The 12,998-nt window shown below is 39.2% G+C and overlaps 2 protein-coding genes and 1 long non-coding RNA gene across 5 annotated transcripts in view; all 3 read left to right on the top strand.

The window, feature by feature from the left end:
• The window catches only part of LOC113676918 (basement membrane-specific heparan sulfate proteoglycan core protein), a 42,628-nt gene extending 37,909 nt beyond the window's left edge, over positions 1-4,719 (top strand). For all 3 annotated transcript variants that reach the window (XM_089180777.1, XM_089180779.1, XM_089180778.1), the window contains exons 52-59: positions 77-340; positions 835-1,614; positions 1,930-2,008; positions 2,118-2,193; positions 2,311-2,360; positions 2,518-2,601; positions 2,791-2,894; positions 3,313-4,719. In XM_089180777.1, the coding sequence (XP_089036903.1) occupies positions 77-340; positions 835-1,614; positions 1,930-2,008; positions 2,118-2,193; positions 2,311-2,360; positions 2,518-2,601; positions 2,791-2,894; positions 3,313-3,461 (1,586 nt within the window). In that variant the 3' untranslated portion in view covers positions 3,462-4,719. The remainder of the gene's footprint in view (positions 1-76; positions 341-834; positions 1,615-1,929; positions 2,009-2,117; positions 2,194-2,310; positions 2,361-2,517; positions 2,602-2,790; positions 2,895-3,312) is intronic.
• A 2,441-nt stretch (positions 4,720-7,160) lies between these two features.
• LOC113676916 (uncharacterized) overlaps positions 7,161-12,998 on the top strand; it is a 31,630-nt gene continuing 25,792 nt past the window's right edge. Inside the window, exons 1-3 of the long non-coding RNA XR_016179109.1 lie at positions 7,161-7,256; positions 8,563-8,712; positions 9,221-9,312. This is a non-coding gene — a long non-coding RNA (uncharacterized LOC113676916). The remainder of the gene's footprint in view (positions 7,257-8,562; positions 8,713-9,220; positions 9,313-12,998) is intronic.
• Positions 11,660-12,666, top strand: LOC113676939 (uncharacterized). The gene is made up of 2 exons (XM_089214613.1): positions 11,660-11,731; positions 12,019-12,666. The coding sequence occupies exons 1-2, from the start codon at positions 11,660-11,662 to the stop codon at positions 12,523-12,525; spliced, it is 579 nt and encodes a 192-aa protein (XP_089070739.1). The 3' UTR covers positions 12,526-12,666.

Genomic DNA, 12,998 nt, shown 5'->3' with positions numbered 1-12,998 from the left:
GTTTGCAAACGGAGTTCATTGATGTGTACTTGTCTTGTTTGATGTAACCGATCAACCTTAAATGTCATGTTCATAGGAGATCCCATTAACCATATGGGCTTGGAAGATTGTAACGTTTGCGAGACAAGGCCTTGCAACAACGGTGGCACATGTGAAGAGGTTCCGGGAGCCTGGGGCTTTGTCTGCAGTTGTAGGCCCGGCTATTCAGGAAGAACTTGTCAAGATGCTGGACAGCAGTGTTCTCCCGGAGTTTGCAACGAAGGCCGTTGTGAGAATATCGGCGACGAAGGTTTTAAGTGTATATGTCCAGCAGGTTACTCAGGGGAGAGATGCGAGGAAGGTTTGTTGGTGCTTAGAAATTATAAAACGGGGTAATCCATGACATAAAATAACTTCTTATACCGAGCGGTATTCCTAACCGTAGTGGCACAAATGCGTGGAACAGGAAGCTCTATTTGATATTCCTGTTTCCAACGAACGCTTTTTCTTGATTTCCACCACTTTATTTTTCGAGGATTATTGTGTTATATTCTGTAGCTCAACCTTTAGTATCGTTAGATATCACCTTTTGGTGCGAAAGTTACCAATAATGGTCGACCCTATGAATTGATATTGCATCGAGTGCTCTTTAATGAGACCCTTTTCACCACTGGTATTAGTCAGCTATTTCTGACCACGTGTACGCACCCTCGCCTTTCAACTCTTATAAAAACTTTGAACTGTAACATAACGTCTGAAATGAAAGAAAAGCCTAACATGCCGAAAGGATTGATTCATTTCAAAGTATGGCTTGTTATTCTCCTTATGAAGTTTATCTTTTTTCACTTTTTGCAGGAGCTCTCATAGAGACGCCTATGTTCGATGGGCATTCCTTTATGTCATTTCCGGGAATCGAAGGCGCTCTCCAACAATTAAAACTCGTAATCAGATTCATGATTCATAAATCAGGAAACATGCTTCTGTTATACAATGGTCAGAGGCAGTTCCCTCAGCGTGGAGACTTCATTTCTTTGGCCATTATTGGTGGAAAAGTTGAGTTTAGGTTTGATTTGGGAAGTGGTCCTGGAATTGTGCGAAGCGCAAGAAATATTACTGTTGGACAATGGCACACAGTTCACGTGGAACGTACGCTGGATGAAGGCTCGCTAACACTTGACAACGATCCACCTGTAACAGACGACTCCCCATGCTGCACAAAGGGGTTGAATCTTGCATTAAACTTATTCATAGGAGGCGTCGAGGACTTCGCAGTGATAGACACACGTAAAGTTGGCGTCGGCTCCGGACTAGTTGGTTGTATATCTGCCATGTCTGTAGATGGCAGAGAGATGAACTTGATAAAGTCAAACCTTGAACTGCGTAATATCACGCAGTGTACAGAATGTTTGTTACCCTGTGAAATAGAACCCTGTCTAAACAATGCCACGTGTCTACCAATTGGTAAGATTAGTTACAGTTGTTCGTGTGCTCAGGGGTACACTGGACGACACTGCGAGGTTCCTTTGGTTGGACCACTGAGGAACAATACTTGTCTCAATAACGGTGTACTCCTACCCACCTCGGATAGCATATGTTCCTGTCCGTTAGGCTTTAGAGGAGATAGATGCCAGAATGGTAAGCGTTTATTAAGAGGCGGTGCTAATTTGCATTGGACGACACTAGTCCGTGAAGAAAAGTGTCCACATAAATATTTTCACCAACCTTTTGTTACAAAACACATATGAGGCCACCGCCTCAGTTATCGGAACCACTTTGCCATTATGTCTTCACTCATATACAGCATTTTGGACTAACCACAATTTCCATCCATATTTTTACATTTCGCATTTACATGATAATATAATTTTAGTAAACTTATTTTCATAATCTTCTTTTTTCATGTGCGTCGTCTTAGTCATTAAGCATGAAGCAATTTGTGTTCCATTGTAGTTTTTCAACTCGGTGACAGTGCAGCCTTTAACGGAAATGGCTACTTACAGTTTCCAAGCTCTACGATGCGAGGACCTAGGTAAGACTTGGAATTTTCCTTTCCTTAGTGTGCATTTCCAAGAGGTTAAAACGAGAACTTTTGTGCTGTTTGAAGAAGGAATTGTTCGACTTTTTTTCGTTATTTATAGGGTAGTAAAACCAGATTACATGTCATTAGAGATAAAAACCAACGCCGAAAATGGAGTCATCATATGGCAAGGCCAGGTTAGTGTTGATTATTTTTATTCAAGAAAAATAGCTCTCACAGATATCACGAAAGGTAACAAATCTTTCCCATTCTAAAAGGACACTAAACCGGTTAATTTTCCATCTTTCTCATAGAGAGGAGATCACTTCGCAATTGGCTTAAGGGAAGGTCGCTTGGAGTTCAGGTCAGTCTAGCTTGTGCCTTTCTTTCACGCCGTGAACATGAAGTATGAATGATGGGAAGGCAAAGTGCGTTGTGAGAACTTAAATCTCGAGATTGGTACTTAATATTTTCACTTGTACAGTTAAAGGTGGCTACTAATGCTTTATTTTTCTAATCAGATTCGAGCTTGGCTCTGGCCCTGCTATTCTCAGATCCTCGTTACCAGTCAACGACGGGGAGTGGCACTCAATCGAGGTTTTCAGGTAAGGAAGCCTGCGCATCGGATTAATCATAGCTATACAGGAGGAAGTGTGTCCTTTCCTCGTAAAGTCGTTGGCTGAGGGTTAGTAGTAGGATCACTCGAGTCCTGGACTGACCCACAAGCATAAGGCCGCTTCGAACCCTTCTTTAAGGGGAAAAGGAGCTGATTTCTCTTCTTGCACGGTTTTTAGGAGTTACATGGAGGGCTCCTTAATAGTGGATGATCAAGAACCAGTCAATGGTACATCTGTCGTAGGAAGTAGGGGACTGAATATCCAGGGGTCTATATTAGTAGGTGAGTAGCTTTATTAAGAAGAGTTGACTTGACCATCAGGGAAGTAGTTCTAGTTTTAAAGAGAGCCCAAGTAGACTGTCGACCGCACCAGGCATCCCACATTTGTTGTGCTCCACAAAACCTCAGGTGGCTTCATTAATTTCAAGAAGTGCAGAAAGACAAGAGGTCATAAAAGGCGATCATGAGTCTCGTTGAGAAGATTTACCAAGATATTCACGAAATAAAAGAGGAAAAAGGGCAAAAGCGGGATCTTACGCTAGGGTCTGAATTTCATGTGGGGTAATGTCACGTTCTTTTGTAATTATCAATTCTTACTTTTCCGACGAAAAGGGGTCACATGTATTCTCAGACCCTCAATTAAGAAGAGTAGAAATAGTGTTTTTCTTATCACTACTTCATTTGAAACATCTTATGACAGGAGGAGGTGAAAACATCGCGGAAATGACTTTCAACAAATACGATACCGGCTTCCTAGGCTGTGTAAGGAACGTTTACTTCAAGACCAGGAAAATTAAACTTCAAGCTGACGCTTCTGGCGGCTGGAACGTTATTCCTTGTGATGGCTAGTTCTCTAAGATCTAATATGATACGACTAACATCGCATATTACAGAAATTCTTTGAACTAAGCCGCTGTTGGGTTGTTTTTCATTCTGGAAGATGGATGGTGAACTTCAATGCTTTTTTCGCGTTTCAGTTTGTTCAGCCATGCAAGCTTTATGGGCGATGCCTAACATGTCAAATTATTCACTGCTAACTTAACAATGTTTTAGACCAGGCGTTTGAACTGATGAAAATCGTGTCATCTTCTGAATTTTCCTCGATCCATTTGGAGAATATAAAGTATTGATGGAAGTCCTTGGTGGGATGAACACACTGGCTGAAGGCACAGTTCATTATTTGTCTTGCTGATTATACACGTTTGCCTCTACGCTTCAGCCAGAAGTTGATTCGTTTTCTGAAGAGGGGTCGTGGTTTGCTAGATCCACTGATGGAGAGTTCTGTGAACATCAATTTTTAACGAGTTCCTCCTGAATTTTCTATAAATAACTTAACTTTAAGAGTCTATCTATATATTCATATAGAAAGCTTGATATGAACAAATTATTTGCCCTCTTTTTCTTCAACCACAATATATCACAAGATTTGCAACCTACCTGTTGGGGCGCTGCGTGACGCAGTCGTGATCTAGCAATAACTGAAAACCGCGGTTTTGTGAGCTCGTGAGGAGATTTGGACAGATACACTTAACTTATACATGTCGAGGGTACGTTGTAGGTATCTGGACGATACGTACAGTCGTTTTTATAAATCGCTTCCCAGTTTATTCATGTATGTCTTAAATACTGGATTCCAGGAATTCTTCTTGTATATTATAGACCTCGTTTCAACGACTTTTAAAAATGCAGGCGATGTCCTCGGGCACTCAAAGTTTTTCAACCTATAACTAAAAAAAAACATTGTTCTCGGATAATTTTACTTTTGTAGCTCGAAGTATTGTTTTGCAAAGGTTACAAATGGAACGTGTCTCCAAGATTTCCGCTGAATACTTGTCTTGGGTTTTTCATGCTGATTATAAGCTGGGCACGTTATATATCACTATGCGAATATGTTTTTTTAAACGATTTATTTACAAGGAAATATCCTTCTCCACTTGTACCTTTTAAGTTTTCAACACTGAGGTCTCCCAATCAACTTCTGCTTTTCTATTGTCTCCACAAAAAAGACATATTGTCTATATATACTTTCGAAAGCAGCAGATTTAAAAATAATAAAAAAATAAAGCCTTTATTTGAGAAAAAAAACAAGTAAAGGAGCAAAGGAGAAGAATTGAAGTCAATGTTTCAGTAACTTAATGAAAAGAAGATTATTCCTATCAGAAATGAGTAAAGAATGTATGGCTCTTCCATCCCACTCACACTTGCCCTATCAACTTACACGCCGTTGTTTAGAGGATTATAAGAAGAAATAGCTTTTAAGCTATAAAAGATTAAAAGCTTTCGTTTAAAAGTGTAAAAGAAATTCATACTTTCATTGTCGATCGGCAATTTGTTCTAAGCGAGGAACAACATTCAATTTAAATCCCAATAAGTTTTGAGATATATGACGTCATTGTATATGGGTTACTTCTCAGTAGCTAGTATCTGATTTACGTACAGCCACTTTGGAATAAGGCTGAAGAGGACGTGGCCATGCAGAAAAAGTTCAACGGTCAAGAAAAACTTCAAATTCAAGAGGAGCTGGCTTCATTACGGGAAGAAGTTTAGAGTATTTGGGGGGTGTCTGAAAGACTCCATGCAGTCTTCTAGTGAAATGAAGGAATGGTAGATAAAGAATAACGGGTTACGCGATTTTTATAAATTTGGTCCTCGAGAGAGGCAAATGACAAAAAGGGCAAATAAAGATACTCCCATTTGCCTTCTAATCGTTTCAAGAGAAGCAGTCCATGTACCCGGTGCTAGTCGATGTAACACTTCAAACACCTAAAAATGGGAGAACACATCCTTCATGGCGAGGACTCGACACCTGACGCGGCCTAATGCAAATTCTAATCGTAACGAATTGTAACTTGTTGGTTAGAAAAAGAATGGGATGGAGCAGAGTTCAATTCCAACGCGTGCGGTAATTCCATGCTTGTGGAAGAATGTACTGTTGCCGCCAAAAATTCGTTCGGCGCGTTTCTCATTGCGAATTCGTGCTCTTCTATTGTCACATCTTCATTAGAGCTTTTTGTTCTACGTGCATAATTTTTACCCGCTTAATTTTCCTTTGTGTGTCTCGCTTGTATAAATTTTTCACCGTGGATTTTATTCATTGAGATCTATCGTTTACTGTTTAAGCCGTCTAACTGTTTGAACTGTCTCTGTTCATCGCTTTAAAACGTCTTGAATTTGCCGTTTTCCCCGGATATCGTACAACGTTTGGGAGCAACTTCAGAATACCCCGCAACTCGTTTACATGTCATTGAATAAGAATAGCGTCTATTGTGTTATGCCTCGATCTTCAAAGCCTCCCGACACATGTAAATGAGTTGCGGGGTATTCTGAAGTTTAGTAAGTGTCTTTTTCTGTCCTTTATTTTTGTTTTCTCGTTTGCAAATCTCTTGCTCGTTACCGAATCGATCGTGGACCTTACCAGTGAAATCGAAAACTCATCCGATGCCACCATCGCTATTTCAGAGCTTACTTTTGGAAGGGATGGATTCAATAGAGCAGTGAAGAAAGCGAGCAAACATCTAAAAGAGCTACTGCCGTCAGACTGGATGGAAACTTATCCAGCACCAAAAGATCGCAGAGAGTGATTTGGACAAGGGACGATCAAGTCTTAATTTCAAAGGTGATTAAAACATTTTCAAAAACTTAAAAACAACCTTAGAGTAATAATACGCGCTCTCCACGAATTTCGTGCCTGGTAAGTGCACCAAATGCAACACAGAATTTCGTATGAAAACTGAAAGGGGTAGAGAGCCGATCTCACTTTTGCCATTTCAAAGTGGTTTTGAATAGGCCTCTTTTAATATCAATGCATTAGTTACTCAAACAGAAGATCTTAGAATTTTTCTGGAACTATACAAAACAGACATATCATTGATTAATGAGACTAAGCTCAATGAGACCGTAAGAGACGATGAGGTCGACATCTTGGGATACGATATAACTCGACGTGACAGAATAACACAGGCTGGGGGATAAGTCTAACTTGCGTTCTGAAGCTCCTGCTCTCTGACAACGAACTCGAAGTTTCATACTGCACACAAACTATTATAAAAATGGCTTTAACTACAGTTGCACTACACATTGGAGTAACGTAGTTTTCCCGTCGATGTTGGATAAGCAGAGTCCCTTGGGCTTTTAAAACGGCTCACCAAACAAGTTCTTAAGCCACAGTATTCGTGGAAAGCAGCTTTTAGTAGGTAAGGACTTTGTGCTTTTTATCGTTTCAATACTTTTTCAATTTTTTACTTGTAGGTTGATATATATTTACTGCTGACGAATCGAACGTGGATAAAAAAATATCTATTTATCTGTGTAAAGCTATGCTTTGTGGTGTGACCTGATGCTCCGAATGATCATATAAGTTACAAGGCTAAGGTTTGAGAGTAGACGTTTTAAGCAGGGATCTAAATCTTTTAGGGAATATAAATCTCCAAAAACACAGATTTACGCTCACTTTCTCGACCCTAAATCAAACTCGATAACCCTGGGAATTGTTTGGGTCCACCATTTGAAACAGGCGAGCAGCCTCACAAGGTGCAAGGGGTCTGGGAACAAACTCATGTCACCGGTGCGCTATTGTAGGTTTTGCTCGAGGGGTCGTAGGGAGATCATCAAGAAGAGTTGCCGACTTGCCAAGGGCGATGTATGGTAAGCATAGTAATGTTGGCAGTATCTTTTTGATAACTATCTTGCTGATTTTGCAAAAGAAAAGTTCAAGTAGTTAATTCGAGGATGGGCTACTTTGGTGGAAAAATCAGCATCTTTGCAAAATGTCGGAGGTTTGTTTACGTTTAATGTAAATCTAAATCATTGCCCGTACACCTGTGATCTCGTAAATCTTGTACTGATCAGATTACTTGTTGACTTGGGTAACATTTAAATTAAAATTTTGATGCCGATCGGGTTTAAGCTGGTAATGTCGCGGGGACGACTTCACGCATACAGTACAGCTCAGAAATAGTTTGCACGTTTTCCGAGTTCTGCGCGAAAAAAATAGAAGCAAAAGCGCGCGTCAAAGTGCATGTGTCGCGCACGTTTTCGCTTTTGTTTTTTTAATGCAGTCAGCCTGCTTTGTTCTGCATTGCTTCGGAAAACATAAGTTGCCTGTTTCAAAATGCCGCCGCTGAAGCAAGCTATCAACGTTTGCATATCACGACTTCTAAAGGTCGCAATGGTCGTCGTTTCAATAAAACTTGGAAACTATTCCTCGTGATTCCACTAGTATTTCGTAAAAAATGTTTGCGAAAGTCTTTAAGATACGAACTAGATTCACTCCTTTTCGGGATGATGTAAGATTCCAGCCTGAGATCATGACAACCTTATTTCAGAAATTTGAAATCGCTCCAGAAGGTGCGACTCGATCGAGAAGTTGGCCCTATCGACTGGCGCCGGTACGTCTTGTTTACTTGAATTCGGCACTAAAATATTTCTCACATTTCGTTAAAATAATTCAATTGTTTTCTATAATCTATTTCAAGCTTTGAGTGTCTTCGGCTTTGCGCTAGGAAAGCTGGGCTTTCATAACCCAGCTTTGAACCACCAGGTAGGCCAGTCTTCTAGTGCTGGAGCCAAACAAAGGCACGGTATGAGACATGTTGTTTCAGACAGAAAGTTTACATTCAGAAAATCAGCTATTCTAGCTATTTTACTGAATTTTCTCCAGACAAGAGAGGTGCAGATGCAGATTGCAAATTGTACTTATACATGCCATTCACTCCATGGGATGAGTGAAAAACTGCACAAGTGTCCAGCTTGGCATGTGATATGGACAAAAATATTGTACCCACAAAGTGGTGGTTATCATTTAAGGTGTTATTGCAACCTAGCACTAATCAGCTCTTCTGAAGAAAATCAAGAAACATCCAGTGAGCATATGAACTATCTTTCTGTGATTATTTTCAGTTCCTCTTCACTATGACTTATTTGATGTGAGGTTCATATTCTTGTCCTCTAGGCACAATAGGAGACGAAGAAGACTGCACTTTCTCCTCGACTGCCTTCTGAGTTGTCTTGTTATCTGCTCTTTCAGATGTTGGTAACAAACTGTCAGAGGTAGAGGACTGACTGGTCATTACTGAAATTCATGCAGTGATTGAAAATAATGGTGAGTTTTAAAAGGGGAAAGAAATACAAAACATCCACAGAGTTCTCCTCACAATGTTATAGTTTTATGTGAGACAATACTGTTACTTAAGGATGCAACAACAACAAAAACTGAAATAATTACTCTTGCTGTGGCAGATTGAGTATTGCCGTCATCAAGATAAGTCATCTGTATTAAACTATTGAATGGCAGAGTTAACCAATTCTTTTGCAACCAAGCAAGAGGAAGAAAGTCATTATGTTCTTTGGGAACTGTGTTAACACATCTCTACTTATAACCTCAATGACAATGATATTCAACTTCCATGTAGATTACACAGATGCTGTGTAATAATGAATATTAGAAATGGGAGGGGAAATTCTTTGTGGAAAGGTATTATTTTAACGATGAGAATGCAAGGGCATACCTTCAGATAGACAACACATTATGTCCAGTCATCATGAGTACAATCAAAAATTGTGTTCAGAGCTTGGGTCATTTCATTAATCAAGGGGTCCTTTGTTATCAGAAAACAATGACTTGATCAAGCTGAAACTCTGGCCGAAAAAAAGAAACCGTCATGAGCTGGAAGCAAAATGTACTTCCCAGGAAAGTGAAATTGTAAGTACCGGGTAATAATTAATGTAGAAGATTCATATAAAATTATTTTCGTTTATGATAAACATGTGTGCTGTGAAATGCAATGAAGAAGGGTAGAGATATTTATTTAATCAGAATCTTTAATTTCTCTTGGCTGGTTTCAAATGACTGGAAAAGTCCATCACAACCTCAGTAGCTGGTAAACAAACTTGGATTTGGCCGATGAAAAAGTTTATGTGGCAAAGACGTCAAAGGAGTTGATTTCCTTGGACCAGCCAAATGAAATGAAACAAATGGCTTCATTCTTAATGTTTTGATATAAAAGAAAGCATGATATGCTTATTTGCTTGTTTGGAAGTGCATAAGAAAGCAAAATGATTGTGGAATTATTCAACTATGGATTTCAAGACTGGTGGCTGCATCTCGCTGATAGTGTTCCTTTAATTAACTAGGGTATACAGCTGTTTGCATGTTGGGTGCTATTTGACTTAGAAAAGTCTCAGAGTTACAGTACTGCTCAAAGGTAAGTTGACAGCCCCTCAAACCTTGATCTTCAATACTCAATAACTTTAACCCCTTGACTGCTGGTACCATTTGTAACTAGTGTGCCATGCCATTTTTGCTGAAAACAGGTGTCTTCAAAAAAACTTCAAATAAACTTAAAATTACTTCTTTAAGCTGTATAAACCTATACATTTTCTGAAAGGTCTTTAAAATGTCTAAAATTTCTAGATTTTTCCCCTACATTATCAAATCCCCTAGCTCATAAATATCTCTAAACTGGTACTGAGTGACACAAAATTATTTGCATGACATAGGATGAAAATCTCCTGAAGATACAATGTCACACGAGTAAGTTATATGTTAAAAAAAAGATAGAACTTACACTGTAGTACACAGTGTAAGTGTGTTACACTTTTCAATGCTATATTCTGAAGACAAACAATAACATGTACACTGAAATAAAGTTATTATACCAAAATCTCTACTGCATGTTTTAGTGTTATGTCATTTTTTCCAAGTGTTGGCGAAATACACAAAGTCTGTGTGGTAAATTCTGAAGCATGGGTAGTAATAGAGGCCTGGTGTGCTGGGGCAGCTTGGGCAGTAGTAGCAGGTTTCCTTTCTGATATTCTTCTTTTAGCAGACTTTGCATCTCTTCTGTGCTTTCTGTTTGCTGTCTGTTGGTGGAATTTGCTCAACAAAGTGCCTCTCTGTAAGTCTGACAACATTTTCCTCTCTTGGAATATCATGATGGGCCTCATTGTCCTGACCAAATACAAGGACAGAAATAACATCATGCTGAAATTCCAAAAAACGCTTTCGACCCCCATCTTTCTTGAAAAGCAGGAAACTGTTTAGCATTGCAAGCTGCAGGAAGTGGATTGCCAACTTTTTATACCAATTAGAGACTTTCTTGCAATTTCATATGGCTGCAGCAACTGATCTGTATGATCCACACCCCCATATACTTGTTGTAATCTGAAATGCATTTTGGTTTTTGGTGGGCTGCATTTCTTCTCCCTTGAACCATTTCTTTGTTGTGAATTGTTGAGAGCATGGTCACATCTCTCTTGTCCTTGAACTGCTCCTGTTGACACTGACTTCACCTCTCCTCAATTTTACCTGTTTCACTGGTTTAAGGGAAACCCTTGCGATTGATCCTTATTGTTCCACAGGCTTGGGTGTGATGTTCATAAAAATATTTGAAGAGTGTTATACTGGAATACCAATTATCAGTGTATAAATGGTTGCCTTTCTCAAGCAAAGGCTCCATGAGATCCACAACAACTCTTTCTGAATCAGACAGGGCACCTTGATGTTGTGGGGCATTCTCCTTGCCGGTGTGGAGACATGGAAAGTTGTGAGCCAGCTGATGAGGAAGAACTGCTTACTTTTTCTTTGGGAATGGAGTTTTAAACTTCCGAAAAAGAACAAAAAGAAAAAGAAAACAAAGAACAAGCATGGCTGGTGTCATCCCCTTTTGCAACTCTGAGTGAGTCCGAGTTAGAAAATATCTTGGTAGAGAGACACTCTGCAAGAACCAACCAAATAACAAACTGGTCTGTTAGTACATTCAAAGGTAAATACTTCTATCTCAAATGTATTTAAGAGTATTTTATTCTCTTTACAGTTGCTATGGAAACAATAATCCTTGTGCAGTAATCTGTCAGCAATGTAAACAGTTCAAAGGAGAGGCTTGTAACTAATACTTAATCTGTCATGGTTTTTGACTGATATAATTTTAAACATGCAATGTCTAACATAAAGAAATATATATGTATATTCTAAAAAATTAACCTGCAATGTTTTTGTCCTGATACAAGCTTGGTGCAACAAGAAAAAAATTGAAACAGCAATCGAGAAAATGACTGGGACAACTGGACACAAACTTACGAAAATTTTTCTGAAGCAAGAAACAAATCTGGTGAACCTTACAGTAAATCCACTCTTCTTGGTTTCCAACATTCCTTCGAAAGGAACCTCACTGCACCTCCTTTGAACTGTGGCCTTTAACTGAGCTCAGACCCTCATTTCGGAAGATCAAATGAGATGCTGAATGTTCAGATCAGCTTAAAGCGCCAAGGAAAAGAAAATGTAAAGCATAAGCCAGTGATTGAAAAGGAAGATTTGGCAAAACTCATAGCGTCTCAAGCCATTGCAGTCACTAACCCTCTTTCCTTGCTTTGAAATGTGTGGTTTCATGTTGTCCTGTTTTTTTATTAGAGAGGAAGAGAAGGGCAAAGGGAGCTCAAAAGATTGAGTTTTAAATTTGAAGCAGATGCCTCTGGAAGAAGGTTCGTCACAATGACACATGATGAGGTAACTAATAATCATCCAGGAGGTGTGAGCAATATCCCAAGCGATGAAAAATTGGCACTGACGTATGAAACCTCTGATGAAAACAATGGTTACAAAGCCATGAAGCTATATATCTCGAAGTTGAATCCTAAAAGCAATGCATTTTCTCAATATCTGAAGAAGCAGTGGAATTATGATGATGAAGTTTGGTATGATGCTCGACTGATTGGTATCAACAAGCTTGACAACACAATGAAAAGCATCAGTGAGACTGCAAAACTGTTGAAAATGTACACAAACTGCAGCGTTGGGGCCACTGTGATCACGTTGTGGTCAAATGCTGGAATCCAAAATTGCCATATTATGGCAATATCAGGTCGCTGTAGTGAGCAGAGTCTGGCGCACTACAACACGTGGCCTTCCACTTCATGACTACAACACTGCAGTGAAGTTTTGTCAAGAAGTCTGACAGGCGAAAGCTCTTATTCTTCTGGCACTATCATTAACACCCGCACTCAAATTCAAAAAAAGATCGAGATGACAGTGGCAACAACATCATGGCTCACTCTTCAACAGCTGCAGCTACAGGAATTGACTTGACTCTAGCATATTTTTCAGCTTATATGTTACCAAATATCTATACCATAAAAGTATGGTTGAAATATTCTTTGGCGTCAATACCGAGAAAATGATTAGGAACCTTGTGATGCCTTCCTAGATTTGTTTGTAAGTCAAACTTTCTGTCACACGAAGCCTGGCCTGTTGTAAATTAGCCAATGAATATATATATATATATATATATATATATATATATATATATATATATATGAATATATATATAAATGTTATAAAACAATTAGTTAATACATCAGCTGTGCATTCATCAAGATATGAAGCACTTGGGA

This window comes from Pocillopora damicornis, chromosome 8 (assembly GCF_964200805.1).
Source record: "Pocillopora damicornis chromosome 8, jaPocDami1.2, whole genome shotgun sequence".
Classification (NCBI taxonomy): Eukaryota; Metazoa; Cnidaria; class Anthozoa; order Scleractinia; family Pocilloporidae; genus Pocillopora; species Pocillopora damicornis.
This window is presented reverse-complemented; position numbering and strand designations above follow the sequence as displayed.